The 23,297-nt window shown below is 43.1% G+C and overlaps 1 protein-coding gene across 1 annotated transcript in view; it reads right to left on the minus strand.

Annotated features, from left to right (window-relative positions):
- Positions 1–79: 79 nt before the first annotated feature.
- The window catches only part of LYPD1 (LY6/PLAUR domain containing 1), a 42,786-nt gene continuing 19,568 nt past the window's right edge, over positions 80–23,297 (minus strand). The window contains exon 3 of the mRNA XM_016187796.2: positions 80–457. Coding sequence (XP_016043282.1) covers positions 222–457 — 236 coding nt within the window. The 3' untranslated portion in view covers positions 80–221. The remainder of the gene's footprint in view (positions 458–23,297) is intronic.

The following is a 23,297-nucleotide window of genomic DNA, read 5'->3' on the forward strand; positions in this document are numbered from 1 at the left end:
AAGACGGGTGCCCACTTAACTGGCTTCTAAGGGCTGGTTCTGCCAGCACAGTGGTGAAACACTGAAAACTCAGTCTGACTGAAGTTATTCAGAGGTTACACTGTGCTCTTTCATGATTTGCAAAGGAACAAAATGAAAGGGAACACAGACTCCCCTCCCAGGAGATTCTCAGGGGGTGGGAATGGGCCAGGAGGAACAATACGGGAGGGACTAGCATCCCATCAACACTGTGTCAAAAAGAGAACTAATCTGAGGAGCAGGATGGTGGTGAAGAGCCCGGGCCGAAGGGTGGAGGCAGAGCTGCTCCTTTTCTTGGGCCGAGGCCCATTGCAAAGTGGGGTGTTGCAGCAGCTGATGCACACTGAGTTCAGTTTCCCTGGGGAGCAGAAGGACTGGTACCCAGCCGAGGCGATGAGACAGGCTGCCGACGATGCACAGGACTTGCGGTACATGATCCCTGCAACACAGACCCAATGGAACTGGTTAACCTCCGGCCTCCCACAGCCCGGTGACTTCAAGGGGCCAAAGAACTGCTTGTGGTGTTAACACCTCCCCACTCCCACAAATGCATACTGCCTTTATTACTTTTGACACAGTTCTTCCACAAACTACCTTGAGATGCCAATATCTGTGAATAAACACCTGCTAAAATCAAAGGTGTTAAATCAGCTTTATACTACCGGTCATTTCTATTTGACTTATAACATTTTTTGGTGATTAATAGTGGATTCTAAGATTACAGGGTATAGTTCCACAGGACATCCACTGAAGTTGTGTGTCCCCCACCCCAAAGATAACCACCATAGTTTTCACAATGTCTTAGAAAGTCTGAATTAAAAAAAAAGAAAACTCATTTCAGAGAAAACCTATAATTTAAGCATTTTATCTCTGCTACCACCACTTTACAGTGGGACTCCACCCTGTGGTTTTTTTTTTTTTTTTTCCAGAGCACTACTCAGCTCTGGTTTATGGTGGTGTGTGTGGAGGGGTTTGAACCTGGGACTTTGGAGCCTCAGGCACGAGAGTTTCTTTGCAGAACTATTATGCTATCAACCCGATCTCCAGCCTGTGTTTATCAAATCAGATTCCCACTGAATAGGCAGCCTTGACTGAAGTGAGCCCAGGACAAGCTTCTCCTTAGGAAAGCTTGCCCTTAGAACAAGTGGTCACATACAGCATGATTGAAGAGCACGTGGTTTATCTAAAGTTGTAGCATAGCCATCAAGTCCAGGTGCCTTAGATTTATTTATTTATTTATTTATTTATTTATTTATTTATTTATTGTCACTTGGGTTATTGCTGGGGCTTGGTGACCTGCATTACAAATTCTCTGCACCTGGTGGCCATTTTTTTCCTTTTCCTTTCTTTATTTGACAGGACAGTGAGAGACTGAGAGAAGAGGGCAAAAGAGAGACAAACACCAGCAGACCTACTTCATGGCTCCTGAAGCATCTCCCCTGCAGGTGGAGAATGGGGACCTTAATCTGGGTCCTTCCACAGTGCCGTGTGCACTTAACCGGGTGTGCCACCACTGCCACGGTGGTGGCTTGGACTTTTCAACATTGGGAATTTACCCAGTTCACACTGCAGCAAAGCTTATTTCAGTGCTGTTTGTATGACAGACTATTCAGAAGGTGGCAAGTAGATTAGCTCATTTTCTACTGAGTCCCCTGCACTGCAGCTTTGCACAAGCACCCCTGCTTCACAGGCAGGAAGCCTCAGGGAAAAGGATTTAGTGACATATCCAGTCACAAGACTGGAAGGTTAAACAGCTGGGGTTTGAACTTACTATTCAAACTCCATGGCTGTCAAGTCTGTATCACTGTATTATAAAGCAGATAGTCTGAAATTTTGATTTATTTTTGTTAAACTAAGCCAGAGATCTCTCTTGGGGTATGTAGTCATTTTGTATCAGGGACTTACCTTTAGTTTCCAACACCGACATCAAAGCTAGCCAGGCTGCTGAGACCCACTGTGCCTGCAGCTGGGACGCCTAGCCCTCCAACTCCCTGCAGAAGTGTGTTTGCAGGTGGCATTTGGGTTTGGATCTCTGTTTGTTCTCCCCTCGGAGAACTGTTGCTTTGGATGCCCGGAAACCAGTAAAGAATGGAACTACCTAAAACTTCCAAGTTTCTGGAGGTAAAGAAATAGTCACACCCTGCTGCCCTCCCCCCCAACTGCACAGCTGCAAGGTTGGCTTTTAGAATGCCGAGATATTCTGGGGAGAGTTATTCTGGTAGCCTAAAGCTTGGGGAGCAGGGGCTGAGGAGGTGATTTCTAAGGATCTTGCTACATGGTATGGTCTGCTCAAACATTTCCCGCCTTCCTTTGCTTTCCTGCATTTCTTTCTTTTTCCTTCTTTCCTTCTTTCCCCCCCACTCCTAGCAACTTTTTCACTGAGAAATGCTGAAGCACCTCAAGGGTGCTGGTGCTCAATCTTGAGTGTATACATGGTGAGCAAGTAGGCGCCCTACCTGGTGAGCTATAATCCAAGGCTGTCCCCCGCCCCTGAAATCTATGCTCTATCCATTCTACATTTAAGAGAATTCATTTGTTTTCTTCCTCCAGTGTTACTGCTGGGGCTCAGTGTCTGCACTAAAAATCCACTACTGCCAGAGGCCATTTTTCCCATTTTTGTTGCCCTTAATGTTGTTATTTTTACGGTTGCTATTGCTATTGTTGCTGCTAGATGGGGAGGAGAGAAATTGAGAGAGGAGAGAAAGACAGAGAGGGGGAGAGAAAGACAGACACCTGCAGACCTGCTTCACCTCCCGTGAAGTGGGCCTCCCCCCCCCGCAGGTGGGGAGCCAGGGGCTCGAACCAGGATCCTTGAGTCGGTCTTAACCCACTTAGCCCACTTAACCCACTTAACCCACTTAACCCATTGCACTACTGCCCAGACCCTTTTTAATCCTTAAATATTAAAAACAATGATTGTAAGTTGCTAGTTAAATATCAATGAACTTTTCCTTTAAGTAAATTCCAAAATTTCAGGCCTATTTACTGAACATATATATATTTTACTATGAAAAATTCAGATGAGGTCAGGTGAAAATGTCCCTCAACCACCCCTTACCATCACAGGACCTTTTCAGTTACAGCCACTCTTGTCACTGTGAGATACTTTCATCTAGAATTCTTATCTACACATTCACATACGCACCCATAGAGAACTAGTGTGCACACATGCTTGGTAATGGTCTCACCAATATGCTGCTTTTCAATCTGAATTTTTACTGAGCATGGCTGGGGATTTATTTTTAAGCTTAACTTTGTAGAATGAAGGGCGAAACGAGGTAGGGTGGTTAAATAAATAATGCATGAGGTTGTGAAGAGATGTACCAGCAGAGCTGCCATCTGTACACTTGCTCCAACCCGTGTGGTTTTACTCAGACAGGACTCATCTTCCTGAGAGCAGTGTGTGTAGGCAGAGTAGGGTGTGCAGACCTGTGGCCAGGTGCAAAGTCCTTGGGGAGATTTCATGAACTGATTCCACAAAAACACTCTGAAAGGAAACACCAGGAGTTCTGTGAACAGGCATCTACTGGGTTAAGAGATGGAAAAATGGGTTTCACACAAGGGACACATGGGTAATGAGAGCTCTAGAATCGCACTTGCACAAGCCATGAGGGTGCTGCTCACTGGGTGTCAGCACAGTGGAAGTGCAAATCTTGAGACGGTATGGGTGATACCGGGTATGACTACAGAGGGGTTTCTTACTGAGAGAAAATATGTACCCAATAGACAGCAAGGAAAGCACAGGCCAGGCAGCACTAGACTTGGGACATTCTTAAGGACAAAGACGATGTTTCTGGTACTGAACTATTGGTGAAGGAAAGAGAAGGAGGTAGGAAGTGTTACATGCTAGTTGGAACAGCAGAATCTCAAAAGGGAGTGGAGGTTAGGTTGGAGAAAGACTGGTAAAGCCCACAGGAGGAAGTGTCGATCTATCTTCAACCCTCTGTGTTGTTCCACAGTTAAACTTGGCTTTTGTACACATTAAAATGCACTCAAGGGAGTCGGGCTGTAGCGCAGCGGGTTAAGCGCAGGTGGCGCAAAGCACAAGGACCGGCATAAGGATCCCGGTTCAAAAACCCCGGCTCCCCACCTGCAGGGGAGGTCGCTTCACAGGCGGTGAAGCAGGTCTGCAGGTGTCTATCTTTCTCTCCTCCTCTCTGTCTTCCCCTCCTCTCTCCATTTCTCTCTGTCCTATCCAACAATGACAACAACAATAATAACTACAACAATAAAACAACAAGGGCAACAAAAGGGAATAAATAAATAAAATAAATATTAAAAAAATTTTTTAAAAAATGCACTCAAGTAGCAGTAAGTTGAGTAACATGTCTTCTCTTGTCAAATATGGAAAGACAACGAAACCTTAACCACAGTAGAAATAATTGATGACTTTATTGAGACAGCACCCAGAGTAAGAGGTAATCCACAAACTACTTAGTGGAATTTACTGGATCCCTGTGTAGTTGACAGACGGGGAGACTGGTGCCACCAATGCAAAACACACACTGCTTAGTGTACCTAGACAGACATATCATTTTCACAGATGGCAAGTGCAGTCTGGTCTGGTTGAGGCTAGCACATTCCCATCTCTTCTCCAACACTGCCAAGGCAGATGGCTTAACTGTAGCCTGGATATTGTGATTCCTTAGGAGAAGTTACAAATAAAATAGTTTGCTCCCAAAGGAAGCTCTTGGCACTAAAGCCTCAGTTACTCACTAGAGGCAATAAGAGTCCAGTCAAGAAAGATGGAAGAACCATCCACATAGACTCAAAGTGACCATCACTGAAAGTCAGAGATGCCAAATGGACCCTCTCAACTACTCACTGCACCAGAGCTTTGCTAAAGACCCACAGGGTTGTTGTAAAAGTCATGAGACAGGAGTTGGGTGGTAGTGCAATGGGTTAAATGCACATGGACTGGTGTATGGATCCTGGTTGGAGCCGCCAGCTCCCCACCTGCAGGGGAGGTCGCTTCACAGGCGGTGAAGCAGGGCTACAGGTGTCTATCTTTCTCTCCTCCTCTCTGTCTTCCCCTCCTCTCTCCATTTCTCTCTGTCCTATCCAACATCTACAATATCAATAACAACAATAATAACTACAACAACAATAAAAATAAGGGCAACAAAAGGGAAAATAAATATAAAATAAAAAAGTCATGAGACTGTGTGTGTGTGTGTGTGTGTAAAAACGCAAAAGAGGATGGGGGAGATAGCATAATGGTTATGCAAAAAAACTCTTATGCCTGAGGCTCCAAAGTTCCAGGTTCAGTCCCCCACAGCACCAGTAGCCAGAGTTGAGCAGAGCTGGGGGGTGAGGGGAGGAGGGGGAAAACAATAACAGCAGCAGCTGCAATACACAAACATGGAAAAACTGTGCCATGACTTTCACAATAACCCAGTCTTTTTGCATTCCCTTTTCTAAAAAGATTTTTTTTTTCCTTTCTAAGCCCTGTAAACAAAGACACTTATTTGGGGGGGGGGGGAGGTATAAAGGAGTTTGAGAAAGTAAAGGCATTTTACTCAAGATATCTGTACGTGTAAATCTGACATGGGATTTGATATTAAACATCTATGAGAGAACATCTCATGCATATGAGACTAGCTTATCTTAACGAAACAGGAAATGGCAAGGATGTGGGGGTGGGGAGGAAGTCTGGTACATTTTTGGTGGGAATGCAAACTCTCTGAAACACAACATAATCCTTAAACAAATAAAAATGGAGATATGATTTAGCAACACAACTCTTAGGCATGTATCCAAAGGATAAAAAGCACAAATTTAAAGGGATATACACTGGGAGTCGGGCAGAGGGTTAAGCGCGGGTGGCGCTAAGAACAAGGACTGGAGCAAGGATCCTGGTTCGAGCCCTGGCTCCCCACCTGCAGGGGAGTCACCTCACAAGTGGTGAAGCAGGTCTGCAGGTGTCTATCTTTCTCTCCCTCCGTCTTCCCCTCCTCTCTCCATTTCTCTCTGTCCTATCCAACAACAATGACAACAACAATAACTACAACAACAACAACAGAAAAAACCAAGGGCAACAAAAAGGGAATAAATAAAATATTAAAAAAAAGGGATATACACACCCCTATATTTTTTCACCATAGTTATTGCTGAGGCTCAAGTAACTGCACAACAATTCCACCAACCCTGTTGGCCATTTTATTTCTCTTACAGAGACAGGAATAGGGAGAGAGAAGGGGAGAGGGAGAGACATCTGCAACACTGCTCTACCTCTTACGAAGCTTCCCCCCTGCAGGTGGGGACTGGGGGACTGAACCCAGTTCCTGCACATAGTAGCAGGCACTCAAGTGGGAGTGCCACCACCCAGTCCCTTGCACCCCTATTTCATGGTTGCACTATTTGTAATAGCCAAAACATAGAGTCAACCTAAATGCACTATACAAGATGAGGAGATAAAGAATTTATGGCATGTATGTGTATATGCATGTATTCAGTCGAGCACGACTGCACTACAGGTGAGATGGTATCATTTGGGGAAAGTGAGTGGCACTGGAGGTGACGATGCTGAGCAAAGTAAATATAGAGTTAAAAGACAGCTACCCTAGTGAATGATTTCACTCCTGTGAGGAATCCAAATAACTAAAGCAAAGAAAAATAGGAACTTGCAAACAAAAAAGATAACCAACCTGTCCCTAAGGCTGTGTGAACTTTGGTGGTTACTGGTGAGAGGAAGACCAGCTTTAGTGGTGTGTGTGGAAGGGGGGTGGAGACCTCTAGACACTATGCAATCTTTTAATTATGTAACCATGCAAGTTAACCTACTAATACACAACCAGTAAGAGTGAGCTGAAGAGCAGAGGATTGGACAATCCTGCAATACAGCTAAACACCCAGGGGCTCTGGCACACCATGGGATAAGCTCCAGACAGTCTGCTAAAAGCAAAGTATATAACTGAACAGTTCCTCTCTCTCCTTTAAATTTTTTTTTAAACAAATGAGCCCATGCTTACAATATCCTAGCTATAGTCTTAAGACTTCAGCAAATATCAACTTACTTAATCTTGAATGAGTTCTAAACTTGTAATGATTCCCAATTTGCAGACAGGGAAACAGATTAAGCACTATATCTAGGGATCAGGCTGGTAATTGCACTGTTGAATTGGGATTCCAATTTAGGACATCTGGCTTGAGAATCTATGGTATTAGTTACTTCACTCCACTGCTTATTGTGGTATAATCGTATTCATTTGGGGCGAAATGGCAAAAACCATATAAATTTTTGCATACATACATGTAAACATTTCTGGAAGAATAAACAAGAATAGTATTGATTGTCTCTGGAGAGAGGTACTGAGTGGCCACAAAATAAAGGTGGATAAAATCCCTGTAGATCCTTTTATTATTTGAAATAATAAACATGAGGTACTTTAAAAAATAAATTTAAATGCCAGTCTTGCTTAGTATTAACATGTACCTTTTTTTTTTAATTGCTGGGGCTCTGTACTGGCACTATGAATTCACCACTTCTGGTGGCCATTTTATCCTTTTTTCCCTCTTCTATTTTATTTGACAGGATAAAGAGAAATAGAGGGGGCAACAGAGAGACAGAGAAGGAGAAAGCCAAGAGAAATGCCTCTCCTGTACAGGTGGGGAGCAGGGGCTCGAACCAGGGTTCTTGTGCATGGTAATGTATGTGCTCAATTGGGTATACCACCACCCAACCCCTGAAGAAACTTTTTAATTCCTTTATTTTTTTCCTAGAAGAGAGAGGAAGAGACACCACAGCACTATCTCACCAGCCATGGAGCTTCCCCCCTGTGTGGTAATGTTTTCATGCAGTGTCACAGCTCAAACCTGCGATCTCACACACATCAGGGCACATGCCAAACCACTGATTCATCTCCTAGTTCCTGAAATACTTTGTAAAATCCACATTGCTGTCACGTGGGAGGTCACACAGTGAGTAGAATGGCCACTCTGCATGCACGAGGCTCTGAATTAAGAGTCCCTGGCATCAGGTATGCCAGAGTAATACTGATGTTTTTTACTTTCTCTGTATCCCTGCATTTATCATTCATAAAAAATAACTCATGCTTTCTTTTCTTTTTTTTTATTTTCAAAGTAAAATAAGAGCTGGCAAATGAGCTCACTTGGATAGTACACTCTAATTTACTATGCCTGCAAACAGGTTTGAGTCCAGACTCCACCCCATCAGAAGAAGCTTCAGTGGTCTGGTATCTTCCCCTTTGTCTGTATCTTTGTCTAAAAAAGTCCGCCTAGAAGGGTGAAGCCCCAGTGACAAAAAAAGAATAAAAAAAGTTGCTAAAGAACCTTTGAATCCAATCGCTTCCTCATTCTGCTCACCAGAGTGCTCTGAGGAACCAGCACACCCTTACATCACCAACAGTTGGTCCAAACCCCAAGTTTCAGGCCCCAGGGCAGGAGCACTTGTCTCTCCAAGCTTTCTCTAGCCCAGTCTCCATAAACCCAGTTCCAGATGGAGTCAGAGGGGGTTGCAATGAAACCAGGCAAGTGTTGGGCTAGCTTCGAGAGCAGGAGGGAGAGAGAGATGACCAGGGACTCATGGCTGAGTGGTACGTAGTTCAGTCTTTATTCATGTGGAATGCAGTTCAATCTAAGCTATCTCTAATCACTATCCTGTCCTTATATCTCCTGAGGCGGAAGAGTCAGGTCCAAAGAGGATGGACATAGGATAGGGGGTGGGGAGAAGGAAAAAGCATGCAAAACAATGAGGATTAAACCAATGCCCTGGAGGCAGGGCGGTGCTTAGTTAACAGTGGTTATGTAAATAGAATACAGTGTTAAGCAGGGGGAATTAAACCAATGAAACAGAAGGGGTCTTAGAAGCAGAATTTAGAAGCATACCAACAGGCAAGACCCTCTCCTGGGCCACTGGAAGAGCGTACATTAACCATAAGAGCATGTTGTGAGGACAGAATTTAAAATGTTAAAACCCAGTGGTTCCATTCCTTAGCATTTAAACTTCAAAAACAAAACACACACATCCATGTACACATACTAACAGGAAAAGGGTAATTTTACACTATGGAATTGGGGTGTGACAGTGTGCGCATTTGAGTAAAATTACCATATGCAAGGACCTGGGTTCAAGTCCCCAGTCTCCACTTGCAGGGGGAAGCTTCAGGAATGGTGAAACAGTGCTACAAGTCTCTCTCCTCTCCCTCTGCCTTCCCTCTCAGTTTCTCTCTGTCCTGTCAACTAAAATAAAGGGAAAAAATTATATATATAGGAAAAAATGGCTGCAGGAGCAAGGATGGATTCACTGTACAGGTACCACGGCCTAGAGATAATTCTAGTGACAAGGAAAAAAAAAATCACACTGTGGTTAAGTAGCAGTTTAAAATACAGTGGTATATACCCATCTCAGTCAATACACTACTCCATATATCGACCTGGTTCTCAGTAAGAAAAATGAAGTCCCATGGTGATATGTAGATATACCTCATGTGAACGTGAAAACCAAAGCGTTATGAAATATGACTCTGGTGTGTGTGTGTGTATGTGCATGAGTACACACTGCATACCTAGGTGAGTTTACAGCTCTAAGTAAAACTAGAAAAAAAGATCTGGAAGACTACATGCTGATTATCAGTCATCCTTCTATGGATAGGCATTAATCTAGAGGTAATTCTGTTTATGCTTTTTTGAATATTTTATAGTGGGAACACATGCATATACTACATCTGTAATTATAAATTAATATATTTGAAAAATTCAGTGAACTGCTTCACTGAGCTTGGAGACTCAAAATACAGGGCAACACAGGGCCTCAGGGTGGCACACCACTGCAGTCAGAAAGCTGCCTGCCTGACCGGTCCTAATGAAATCTGAACAGTTCCTGAGAGGAAGGCAATATAATGACAGGACACAGAAGGACTAGACTGATCATCTGATGTTTTATTCTTAGCAAAGCTCAACTTATATAGTGAAGTAATAACAATGATTTTAGTTCTCAGATAGTAAAACAAGTTAGCACAGTGTCCACAGTTCAACTCTGTGAAGTAGTGAAGACACAACAAGAACTTCTGTTGACTTCCCCTTCACCCAGCTGCAGCCTGTACTCAAGGTCAGTGTGCCAATCATTTCTATACAACCCAGGTGAATGAGTCCAAAGGTCAGAGCAAGGTGGACTTGGACCTTGTCCATCAGAACCATATAGATCCTTGTGGAAGTAACCATACAGTATTCCCTGGACCTTAACTACCAGGACTGTATAGGCTTCCTCTTAATATGATCATGTAATGTTGCTCAGGCCAATGTCCCCGGCACTTCCCAAGGGTGTGTGTCTTGAGTGTCACAGTTCTTTATGATTTTAGTAGCACTGGCGGCTGCAGCTTGGAGGGGTTCTGTTTTTCTGATATTTTCACGGCTATCCTGGGGCTCTCTGCAGCCAACCCCAGCAGGAGAAAAGGCAGTGTCCTAGCACAGAAGACATTTTTCTTAGAGAATTTCCCAATGGCTAGGGGCTGCCCCTTCCATGCCAAACTTTTAATCACTCCTAATAAATATATATTTTACTAATCTGTCTTTATTTTTAATTGATAGTTGTTATTATCTTTATTTATATATTGGAGACAGACAGCCAGAAATCGAGAGGGTAAGGGGCCATAGAGATGAAAAGAGACAGCAAGACATCTGCAACGTGGCTTTACCTCTCACACAGCTTTCCCCCTGCAGGTGGGCACTGGGGGCTCGAACCTGAGTCCTTGGGCACTGTAACCTGTGCTTAACCAGGTGCAACACCACCCGGGCCCCCCTTTAATTTTTTAAAAATTTTTTAACTGGTGTATCTTTATAAAAGTGTGCAGCTCTGATAACCAGTATAGTTCCCAACACATTCCTAAGTATTTACTGAATTCCTTAAGTATTTACTGAATGAATGGTGTGAGAGAGAAGAAGGAAGGACTATTTGAAGGGGGTTCAGAGGATTCACAATACTAGTTAATTTTCCCAACTACTTGTGACTCAATTTTATCCCTAGACTGGAAGGGCCTGTGTGACTTACACCCTGGGTCCTGCCTGGATTCAGACCAGAGTCAGCAGGTATGCCAGTTGGCTGGCAAGGGATTGTCCACCAGACCTGGCTCAGGCTAGCTCCCAGCCTCTCCACCCTGCAGGGCCAAAGAGGCCTGTCCTGCTGATGCTGACATGTTTCTCATGGCTCTAATCTGCAAGCCAGAAGTGTGCCTGTGAGTCACAACACCCTCTATCACAGATTAATCAAGAAAGTCAGCATTTTAAACTTTAATCCTCTTTAAGTCTTTAGAGAGGGGATACCTTCCTAGGGCTGTTGGATTGAAATGGATGGCTCTACTCTCCCTTTTAAAACACCACAACCTTCTGAGGAAGTCTTATTTGGGATGTGAATGATGGTCACACTGAGGGAAGAGTAAAAAAGATACTGAGGCCACTTCCAAGGCACTTGTTCCTGATCCCTGGGGGCCATGGAACTAGACTTCAAAGGAGTTATGCTTCCAAGAGCTATGCTTCAAAACATAAGACATGGAGACTAAGAAAGGAGTTTTTTCTTTTGTGTCCTACAGACTGAAATGAAGGATACATTTGGATTGAACTGCATTTAAGGATCCATCTCTGTTAAGTAAGTAATGTGCAAGGCACATGGAAATGCTCCTGGTGCCAAGTAGGTGCTACTAGGTGCTATAGAAATGTTTACTGCTGGGAGGCAGGGCAGTGGTGCAGAGGGTTAAGCGCATATGGTGTGAAGAGCAAGGACCCGCTTAAGGATCCTGGTTCGAGCCCCCAGCTCCCCACCTGCAGGGAGGTCACTTCACAGGCGGTGAAGCAGGTCTGCAGGTGTCTACCTTTCTCTCCCCCATTGTCTGCCCCTTCTATCTCCATTTTTCTCTTTCCTGTACAACAATAACAACAGCAATAATAATAACAACCACCACCACAACAACAGCAAGGGCAACAAAATGGGGAAAAAAAAATAGCCTCCAGGAGCAATGGATTTGTGCAGGCTCCGAGCCCCAGCAATAACCTTGGAGGCAAAAAAAAAAAAAAAAAAGGAAGGTTTGTTGCTGCTATTATCTGACCATGGGGGGCATGTTCTCAATCTCTATTTCACATATTATGCATGCCACACATGATTTCTCTCTCACAGGGTACAATGATTTCAATGTTAACTCCCTGCTGGACTACAGTTGGGTTATATATTAGCCATGCTTTCATATGGCAGGAGACCAAAGGTGGGCCAGGAGATGCATAAGAGAGAAGGAACAGTAAGGGGAGATGGTGCCAGATGGCCCCATCTCCTTTGAGGCAGACACTCCACCAAGGGCCTGGCAAGCTTGCACTTTTTTCTCTGAGCCCAGATCTTTTTCCTTGTTCCTAACACAGCTGGGCCACCACAGACTGAGTGACAGAATAAAGAGCACCAGCAACAATTCTGACTGTAGCCAGCAGAGTCCAGACTTTGGGATACCAAGGTACCAAGTTAGTAAGAATGTGACACCAGGGTGGTGTGGTGGCCCAGAAGCCTCAAAGCTGTCTCACCTGACTGATGGTGTATGAGCACGAATACACTAATTCTTTAATGCACTGACTTGCTAGTGTGGTATTTTTGGTTTTTTTTTTTTTTTTTTTTTTGGTCAAAACCCACTCTCATCAAAAATCTTGCTTGTCACTTCCCTAAGGGCCTGGACACAAAGTGTGCCCACATCCTAGAGGTAAAGTCAGTGCAAGTATGCCAATACATTCTACTGCAGACACTAACATGAGGTATTTCCTGGGCCTTCCTCAGGGAAACAGATTCCCAGAACTAACCCCAGATGATTCTGTCCCAGGGGACCTAGGCTTCCAAATCTCCCCACCCTCTACCACGTGGAGGAAGAGCACATGTAGACTCTAAATGCACATTTTAATATGTCCAGGGAGAAGCCTTTCTACTCCCTGCAAGTTCATCCTGCAATATTCTCCAGTTCCCACTCAAATTTGCAGCAGAGACCTGGGGCATCCATGAAGCTCCACAGCCCTAGAGGGGAAAAAACAAGTCTGTTTCTTCTTCATTGTTTTCCAGGCTCTTTCCGGACAATATTTGCTCTCTCCTAGACCCACGGCTATGAGTGTTCTGTCCTACCTATTAGCCTTACTAGAGGATAGGGACACACCCCCCACCCCATGTGTCAAACCTCCAAGGTCTTCAACTGTTGAAACAGCAATGCCCATGATCAACCACTTAGCTCATGTGAGGTCAAAGTCTAGCACACTTCTGTCCCGGAGGGAATCTGGCCAGCTCAAGTTTGGCCACTGCTTATTAAGGAAATTTTCCTGTCTGTGGTCATTTATTGTCCCACTGGAGTGATTTTTCTTGCTCAAAGCTTATACTGTGTATGGAAAGTACTATTCCAGAAGCTGGCACACATTTTCTTTTCTTTTAATTTTTAATCTTTATTTATTGGATAGAGACCGTCAGAAATCAAGAGGGTAGGGGAAGATAGACAGGGAGACAGCTGCAGCAAAGTTTTCTTCCTGCAGGTCCAGGGACTCAAACCTGGGTTCCTGCACTTTTTTTCTTCTTACTTCCTTTTCTTTCTTCCTTCTTCCTTTCCTTTCTCTTCTTCCTTCTTCTTTTCATTCCCTTCATTTCTTCTCTTTTCTCTTTCTCTCTTTTTAACTAGAGCACTGCTCAGCTCTGGCTTACAGTTGTGTGGGGGGTCTTCAAAGCCGCAGGAATGAGATTAGCTCACATTTTCTGTGAAGGGTTATATATTATGTTTTGGCCTTTGCTGACTATAGTATCTCTGTCACAACTTTTCATTTCCACAATGCTTCCCTGGGGAAACTGCCACAGATAATCTATGAAGATATAGGTGTGGCCATCAATAAACTTGTGTTTACAGAAACATATATTATCTCTGACTATATGGTAATAACAATGGAAATTCACTTTTTCAGATGCTTAAAAATTGCTTCTGGTGACCATTTATTTCATTTTATTGGACAGAACAGAGGAAAATTGAAAGGGGAGATAGGGAGAGAGAGGTACGCATGGAAACGCACCCAGTTAACCTGCAAGGGGGGAGGGTCGCTTTACAAGTGGTAAAGGAGGTCTGCAGGTGTTTATCTTACTCTTTCTCTGTCCCCCTTCCCCTCTATTTCTCTCTGTCCTATCCAATAGAAAAAATGAAAAACTGGCCACCAGGAGCAATGGATTAGTAGTGCTGGCACAGAGACACCCAGCAATAACCCTGGAGGCAAAAAACAAACAAACAAACAAAAAACAGGAGTGGGGGGAGGAAGGAAAGACACTGCAGATGATCTGTTTCACTGCTTGTAAAGCATCCCTTCCTGCAGGTACAGAGCCTACAGCTCAAACCAGTATCCTTGAGCACCCAAGTCCTTGCACTTAGTATGCACTTAACTAGGTGCACCTCCGCCCAGCCCCACAAAATAATTTTATCTGCTTGAAGTCCAAGATTAAGGTGCCAACAATTCATTTTCTGTCTAGACAAGTGTGTCCTCATATGGTCTCTTCCTCTCTTCTGTATCATTTTTAGGGGGGGTAATGGTTTACAGTACAGTTCTTGGCACATAGATAAAATTGCCTGACTCTCCATAAAAGTTTTTTTTTTTTTTTTTTTTTTTGCCTCCAGGGTTACTGCTAAGGCTTGGTGCCTGTACCAGGACTCCACTGCTTCTGGATGCCATTTTCCCCCCCCATTTTGTTGCCTTTGCTATTGTTGTTATGGCTGTTGTTGGATAGGACAGAGAGAAATTAAGAGAAGAGGGGAAAAGACAAGAGAGGAGGAGAGAAAGACAACTGCAGACCAGATTCACTGCTTGCAAAGCAACCCCCTGCAGGTGGGAAGCGAGGGGCTCCAATCCAGATCCTTATGCCTGTCCTTGCGATTTGAGCCATGCAGACTTAACCTGCTGTGCTACTGCCCAGCCCCCTCTCCCTAACAGGTCTTTGTAGAGCACTCTCTCCCCCAACTTAGGTTCTTTTCCATAAGGAAACAAACTTCAAAGGACTGAAAGCCCAGCCCCAAGACCTCAGAAAACCCTGCCTCCATGTAAGTATTAGGAATTATGACTTCAGCATATAAGTTTTGAGAGGGCCAGAATTTGATTCACAAGGACACCTACCTGTATAGATTCCAGCTGGAAACCCTGGCTCCCCACCTGCAGGGGGTCGCTTCACAAGCAGTGAAGCAGGTCTGCAGGTGTCTATCTTTCTCTCCCCCTCTCTGTCTTCCCCTCTTCTCTTGATTTCTCTCTGTCCTATCCAACAACAACAGCAGCAATAACAACAATGGCACAAAAAGGGGAAATAATGGACTCCAGGAGCAATGGATTCATAGTGCAGGTACCAAGCCCCAGTGATAACTCTGGAGGGGAAAAAAAAAGTCCAACTACCTTTACAGTCTGAAATCTAACCCTTGGGGGCTGGGTGACTAGGTCAAGCACAATGACTTGCTCAAGGATCCCCTGGCTCCCCACCTGCAGGGTGGTCTTAGTGAAGCAGGTCTACAAGTGTCTTACTCTCTCCTTATCTTCCCCTCCTCTCTCAATTTCTCTTTGTCCTGTACAATAAATAAATAAATAAAATTTAAAAAGGAAAAAAATGGCCACAGGAGCAGTGGATCCGTAGTGCAGGCACTGTGCCCCAGTGGTAACCCTGGTGGAAGAGTAAATAAAAAATAAAATAAAATAAAATAAAATAAAATAAAATGAATCTAATCCTCTCACCCACTTTCTCCAACCCCCCCCCCCCCCACACACACACAAAACACACACTTACAGGAGAGAAGCTGCCAGCAATTGGGGGGAATTTTACTTTTAAAAACTATCAAAAAGAATCAATCTGGGCTCCCAAAGTTCTTTGCTATGTCTTTCAGTATTTGTGGCATCTCCATGTTAGGAACTTTATTTTTTCTTTCCTGCCAGGGTTATTGCTAAGACTTGGTGTCAGCACTATGAATCCACTCTTCCTGCCGGCCATATTTTCCATTTTATTGAATAGTATAGAGAGAAATTGAGAGAGGAGGGGAAACAGAGAGAGAGCAAGATTAACACCTGCAGGCCTGCTTCACCAGCATACTTTTCTACAGACAGCTCAATTAGAGAAAACAAAAAAGGGGGGAGAGGGAAGTATGCTCTGCAGAGTAAATCTAAACCCTATAACTGGGGCTCCTAGGAGTGGAGAGTAGTGGCTGGATTCTAAAAGAAGCTCTGAGCACAGCATGAGGAGAACAATGTGAGCTAGAAAAAGAAACCAGGGGGCCAAGTGGCAGCTCACCGGGTTACGCACACATAGTAGGAAGTGCAAGGGTCAGGGTTTAAGCCCCCAGCTCCCCACCTGCAGAGGTTCACTTCACAAAGCAGGTGTGCAAGTATCTTCCCCCCCCTCCCCCTCCCAATTTCTCTCTGTCCTATACAATAAAATGGAAAAAATGGTTGCCAGGAGCAGTGGATTCATAATGCAGGCACTGAGCCCTAACAATAGCTCTGGAGGGGAAGGAAAAAACAAGAAATCAGTTGGAGCTAGTGAGCTTGCCAGCATGGAGAGGATGTGAGGCTACTGGATAAGAGGAGCATTTCTGTGTACTAAAGTTCAGTTCCAATTAAGTCAAGAGTTTGCAGAAAAAGTAGAATTGATCCTCCCTGAAGTTCTGTGTCCATGCAGGCCTCTCCTTAACTTCCCTATCACAAGTTCCTGAATTTCTTCATCCAGACTCATTTGTATAAGGTGTTTCAGTTACAAGAGCTCTTGAGTCTCTTATAATATCCTCATCTTTTTATTCAATTTTTTTGCCATTGACATTTTATCATTGGAACTTGGTGTATGAATAACTCCACTGCTCCTAGCATCCATTTCCCCCCTTTGTCCTTTTCTTTAATAAATGATAGAAATAGAAAGGGGGGAGAGAGAGAGAGAGAGAGAGAGAGAGAGAGACAGACAGTCAGACAGACAGACATATCTGCAGCACTGCTCCACCACTTTTGAAGCTTCCCTTCTCTAGGTGGGGACTGAGGGCTTGAGCTTGGCATAATCTCCTCATTTTAACTACAGAGGATCCAACATTCTTTGGGTTTCCTTGTTCCGTCTTAGTTTCTGCTTTCAGGAAGCAAGGGGGCTTTTTTAGTGTTATGTATGAATACTGATGTAGTAGAGCTTGTCCCTCTCTCCACTTAGTTATAATTTTCTAGGTCTCAGGAATTTTGTGTTTTTCCAAGTCTTCTTAAAGACATCATATTTAAGAAAAATATAATGAATTTTATTTCAGAAATGCCATTTTCATATGAACCTATACTGCACCTAAGAGATAATTTAGGAATTAGCAGTTTAATGTCACTCACTAATAAGTCATTCAGTAATGTGACGGGGCTATCGTGCAGTTCACTTTGTGATGTGTTATATTTTAACCTGTTAAAATGATCACTTATGTTAAAAAATTCTATTTATAGTTTCTGGCAAAACCAACAAGAAAATGCTATTTGATCATAAGTCAAATGAGGTTTTCTTTTTTAAATAAATTTCAAAGAATGTTCTACGTTTAAAGTAAATGACACTAAATTCCAAGAATACTTCAAGTAATAGGATATTTATATTCATTATTTAAAACTATTCTTTTATTATTATATAATGACATTATTATTTTTTCATTGCCAGGAATTTTCTATTCTGGATTGACTTTTTCAGAGGGAAAGACATCACATCACCAAATATTCCTTCAGTATGGTGGGGCCTGGGCTTCCAACTAGATCATGCACATAGACCAACAGGTGTACTATTCAGATGAAGTCCTTTGCCCGTCACAGGAAGGCTACTTAATATGCAGGTTAAATTTAAATAATACACAACCTTTGATGACATTATAAAGATTAAGGAAATACAGTTAACCTACATAACTGCATGCATTACTAACTGTATTGCTATACAACAAATAAATGAAGCCTTCCTATTAGATGTCACAATTCTTTCACTTTGAAAACATTCCTCTTATTTATTAAGTGCTTCCTGACTGTTCTTTTTTCTTTTCTTTATTTTAGATTGCTTTATTAATTTATTTGTTTCCAGAGCACTGCTCAGCTCTGGCTTACGGTGGTATAAAAGAGGGTTTGGCACCTCAGGCATGAGCGTCTCTGTGTGGTTATCATGCTATCGCCCCTGACTTTTTCTTTGCAGATCCACACGGTACACTAATCTGAAAACATGTTTTTTTTTAAAAAAACGTTAAACTTAGAAATTGGTCTCTGGCTATTAAAAATGATGAAGTTGGTGAGTTCTGGAAGCATGGTTATGGAGTAACAGCAGACTCACTTCTCTCTCCCTGTCAACTTGAAAAGCAATGAAAAAACCACTTGAAAACTCAAGTTACAACCAAGGCCTCTCCAGAATCCAGAAACCCATCAAGCCACAGGCAAGCCCAGCTGTGGCTGGTGGACGGAAAAGGGGTGAGAGAGAGACACTCCCAGAACCAAAAAAAAAAAAAAAAAAATCCTACTCAGGGACAGCTGGTTCCAAGCTGGGAGATGAGCAGTGAAGACACATCATCTCGTCGTCTTTTTTTTTATTGGGGGGATTAATGGTTTACAGTCAACAGTAAAATACATAAATAATAATGTAGTTTGTATAATCATAACATTTCTCAGTTTTCCACAATAAAGCTGTATTTATTTTTAAATTTTACTAGTGATGTCATATTGATTTACAAAATCGTAAGATAACGGGTATAATTCCACACCGTTCCCACCACCAGCATTCTGTGTCCCCTTCCTTGCATTGGAAGCTATAGCAGTTCTCCTAAGGTTGCAGATATGGGTTAACTATTATTTCTATAACTATCTGTCCCTCTTTGCATATATTTGCCCACTTTTTCATGTCCTGATCTTCTTTTCTAAGTCGCCTACACCTATCACTACTTTCCTTCCTTTTTCTTCTCATCTCTCTGGGGTCTGATGGAGTTGGAAAATGACCAGAGTCCTTTTCTGCCCCACTAGGATTATGGGCCAAAATTCTGTATGGGCTGCAGAAAGTGGGAGTTCTGGCTTCTGTAATTGCTTCTCTGCTGGACAGGGGCATTCTGAAATTGTTGGTCATCTTACCAATGAAAATAAGCTGAGAAGAATTACTAACAGAATGAGAAAGTAAGGGAATTCTGGGCTGTGTGCCAGACATCAGTTATGGAGATAATGCCACATCACTTAGGGTTATCCTTGTAACTTCAAATGAATTACAAATAATAATAATAATAATACCACCAACCCAAATGATGAACATAGAAAAGATAGGGGGCTGGCCTCCTTCAAAAATATTACTATTTGGGACCAGGTGGTGGTGCACCTGGTTAAGCACTCACATTATAGTACATAAGGACTCAGGTTCAAGCCCCTGGTCCCCACCCGCAGGAGGCAAGCTTCACAAGTGGCGAAGTGTTTGTCTCTCTACTTCTTTATCTTCCCCTCCTCTCTCAATTTCTGTCTCTATGCAATAATAAAATATTTAAAATATCACTATCATGAAAAAGAAAAAAATAAGAAATTGTCATAAATTAGAAGAGAAATAGGAGAAATGACAAAAATTTGTAGAAGCAAGGGTCAGTTAGTATGAGGATCTGGGTTCAATCCCCTGGTCATGCAGGCACCAAGTCCCAGTGACAACTGTGATGACAACATAAATAACATCAAAAAAAAAAGTAATAATTTAAGCTGTAAAGGAACGGTGTGTTTGCCTCTTCATGTGCACAATCCGGGTTTAAGCTATGCTCCACATTTGAGACAGTTTAAGTGCCTAGGCATCTCTCTGCTCCCTTCCTGAGGAAGACAGTCAGCCTGGTAGGATGAAATGCCAGTGCTGACAGAAAAAAAAAAAAGGACAAAAGAACCCTCCTGCACTGCTGGTGGGAATGTAAATTAGTCCAACCCCAGTGGAGAGCAGTCTGGAAAACTCAGAAAGCTAGAACTGGACCTACTCTATGACCCTATGACCCTATAATTCCTCTCCTGGGGATATATACTATGAAATCAAATACACCCATCCAAAAAGATCTGTGTATACCCATGCTCATAGCAGCACAATTTGTAATAGCCAAAACCTGCAACCCAGGTGTCCAACAACAGATGAGTGGCTGAGTAAGTTGTGGTCTATATTCACAATGGAATTCTACTCAGCTATTAAAAATGGTGATTTCATCTTTTTCAGCCCATCTTGGATGGAGCTTATATGTCAAGATAAGTCAGAAACAAAAGGATGCATATGGGACGATCTCACTCATAGGCAGAAGTTGAAAAACAACATCAGAAGGGAAAACACTAAGCAGAACTTGGACTGGAGTTGGTGTATTGCACCAAAGTAAAAGACTCTGGGGTGGGGTGGGGGGGAGGTTCGGGTCCTGGAACATGTTGGCAGAGGAGGATCTAGTGGGGGTTGAATTGTTATGTGGAAAACTGAGAAATGTTATTATGCATGTACAAATTGTATTTTAATGTTGTTGTAAATGACGTCCAATTAAAATACTTGTCAAGGCAAAAAATAAGGAGTTGAAGCAAGGCATTTGTTCTTTTGCAAAATGGTGTGCCACCAACAGTGACAATCAGGCAGCAGTGCGCCCCCCCTCACCTTTCTCCCATCTTTTATACTTGACACAGAACTGTCTGTCAGGGAGGAGTCCACCCCTGGGCTGGGCTTCAGAGCTCACAATCTCCCCATTGCGTAAATAAGGAAAGGAGGAAGAGAGTCTGAGGGTCTCTGCAGGAAGATAAGCAAGCACTGCAAGGAACTATGATCTGACCTAAAGAATACAAAACTACTGGCTGCAGGTGGTCATAGATAACAATTTATAAAAATAACAGTTGTTCTATTCAGGTTCTTTTGGAGAGAAGACCTAACCATCTCTCACACTGTCGACTGTAAACCATTAATCCTCCAACAAAGAAATTTAAAAAAAAGAGAAAGAGAATATATGGGAACTCTGCAGTATCTCTGTGTTTTTTTCTGTAACGCTAAGTTGCATTCAAGACATAAAAAATAATGAAAAATATTTGTATAGATGAGGGACAGATCTTCATTATTCTTCTACATTCTATACAAACAAGTAGTTTAGTGGTACAGATCTGGCCACTGTTCATGCTGAAAGCAGCATCAAGTGTGTGTATGTGACAGGTACAGTGCTCAATGTTCATGCTATTTACTTGCTTCATTCATGCCTCAGTCGCTGAAGCTTCTGAAATGACAACTTCTCAATGTGATGTTTACGGAAGAGGTTATTGGGAAAACAATCTCCTTCCTCTATCTTAACGTTTCTCCCAGGAATGGGGCTCAAGTCATGTGCCTGCTAAACTCTCTACATTTATACCCTCTTCCCTAAGGGACGTGAAGTGACATATTTGACAAACTTGTGAAGAATCAATCAGGCATATTCACCTCCCCACCCCCCTTTAAGAGCGAGGAGTTCCTACTAAACAGGTGTTTTGTCCTCTTGCCCCTAGGGCAAGAAATGCCCCCTAAGTGACCTCATCTGTAATTGGTTAAACCCACTAATTTGCTGATGCTGATTTAGAAGCCCATTTAACTCTACCCCTAAAGCTATTTCTTTGTACTTAAGTCTTTCTTAGTAACACAGTGATTTCGGCTGTTAGTCTTGACCTCAACAGCTTTGTACCTGTTTTACTTTTCAGTTTACTCAGAGCCTGGGAAGAAAGACAACAGGGTAGTCTTGGCACACTCCAGACTCCACCTGGATGCATCCATCAGTTTGCAACCTGTCCTAGAAGTTCATCCTGTAAAACTGATTCTCTGTGGGGTTGGAAAGCATTATTCAATGGATTTCCTACTCTGAATAGTAAGTATCTTGACTTAGAGAATCACAAACAGTATCATTTGATAGTGCTGTTTTGTTTAGTGAGTTATTCTATTCCCTTGATGATCTAGTTGGTGTATGTATGCTTTTTTTTTTTTGTAGACTCAGGAATTTAGAGAGGAGGGGAGATAGAGAGGGAGAAGGCTATAGAGAGAAAGAGATCTGCAACACTGCTTTGCTGCCCCTGAAGCTTTTCCCTCCTGCTTGTGAGGACCGGGGTCTTGAACCTGGGTTGTTGTGCATGCTAACAGGTGTGCTACCAGCTGTACTACTAGCTAGCTGGTCCTGTGTGCATGATTTTAAAATAAGTTACTGTCCTAGTTTTCTCAGTTTTCTCACTTTAAAGTCTACTCCATGGCCAATTAAAGTAGAGGGATGAAGCATGTGCTCTTCTCCTCTTTATGAACTAGCATGCGTTTAGCTTTTCCAATAGTTTCCTCTCGCTCTATTTTCTTTGCTGTTGAATACAGAAACATTACCCCCCCCCAATCCTATCACTGGGGCTTGGTGCTGGCATTACCAGTCCATTGCTCCTGGAGGACATTTTTTCATTTTATTGGACAGGACAGAGAGAAACTGAAAGAGGAGGAAGAAAGACAGACAGACACTTGCAGACTTGACTCACTGCTTGTGCAGCATCCCACCTGTAGGTGGGCAGCTGGGAGCTCAAACCCAGGTCCTTCCTTGTGCTTAGTGTTAGTACTATGTGCACTTAACCACCACCAGTCTCGACCCCAAGATTTTTCTTTTTTTCTTTTTTGCTTCCAGGGTTATCGCTGGGCCCGGTGCCTGCACTATGAATCCACTGCTCCTGACAGCCATTTTTCATTTTTTATTGGATAGAAAAAAGAGAAATAGGAAGAGGAGAGGTGACACAGAGGGAGACAGATGCCTGCAGACCTGCTTTATGACTTGTGAAGTGACCCTCGCCCCGTAGGTGGGGAGCCAGGATCTTGAACCTAGATACTTGCATGGGCCCTTGCACTTCATACTATATGCCTTTAACCTGGTGCACCACTGCCTAACTCCCATGCCCCCAACATTTCTAAACAGAGCCTTCAATAGTCCATTACTTTTCACCCCATGTTAAGCAATTTAGTTTTATAGTTGAACTTCTATGGAAAACTGCTACTTTAGCAAATGCTCATTTGGGAGTGAAAACTGATGTTCTACTAAAAACACACACACACACACACACACACACACACAAGTTACTGCACCAGACTTAGAATCAAATCACAATAAATATTCTATGCAGAACTAGGAACAAAGAAAAAATGCTCAGAGGGAGTCAGGCAGTAGCGCAGCGGGTTAAGCATACATGGCGCTAAGCGCAAGGACTAGCATAAGGATCCCATTCAAGCCCCTGCTCCCCACCTGCAGGGGAGTCGCTTCCCAGGTGGTGAAGCAGGTCTGCAGGTGTCTATCTTTCTCTCCTCCTCTCTGTCCTAT

This window comes from Erinaceus europaeus, chromosome 18 (assembly GCF_950295315.1).
Source record: "Erinaceus europaeus chromosome 18, mEriEur2.1, whole genome shotgun sequence".
Taxonomy (NCBI): Eukaryota; Metazoa; Chordata; class Mammalia; order Eulipotyphla; family Erinaceidae; genus Erinaceus; species Erinaceus europaeus.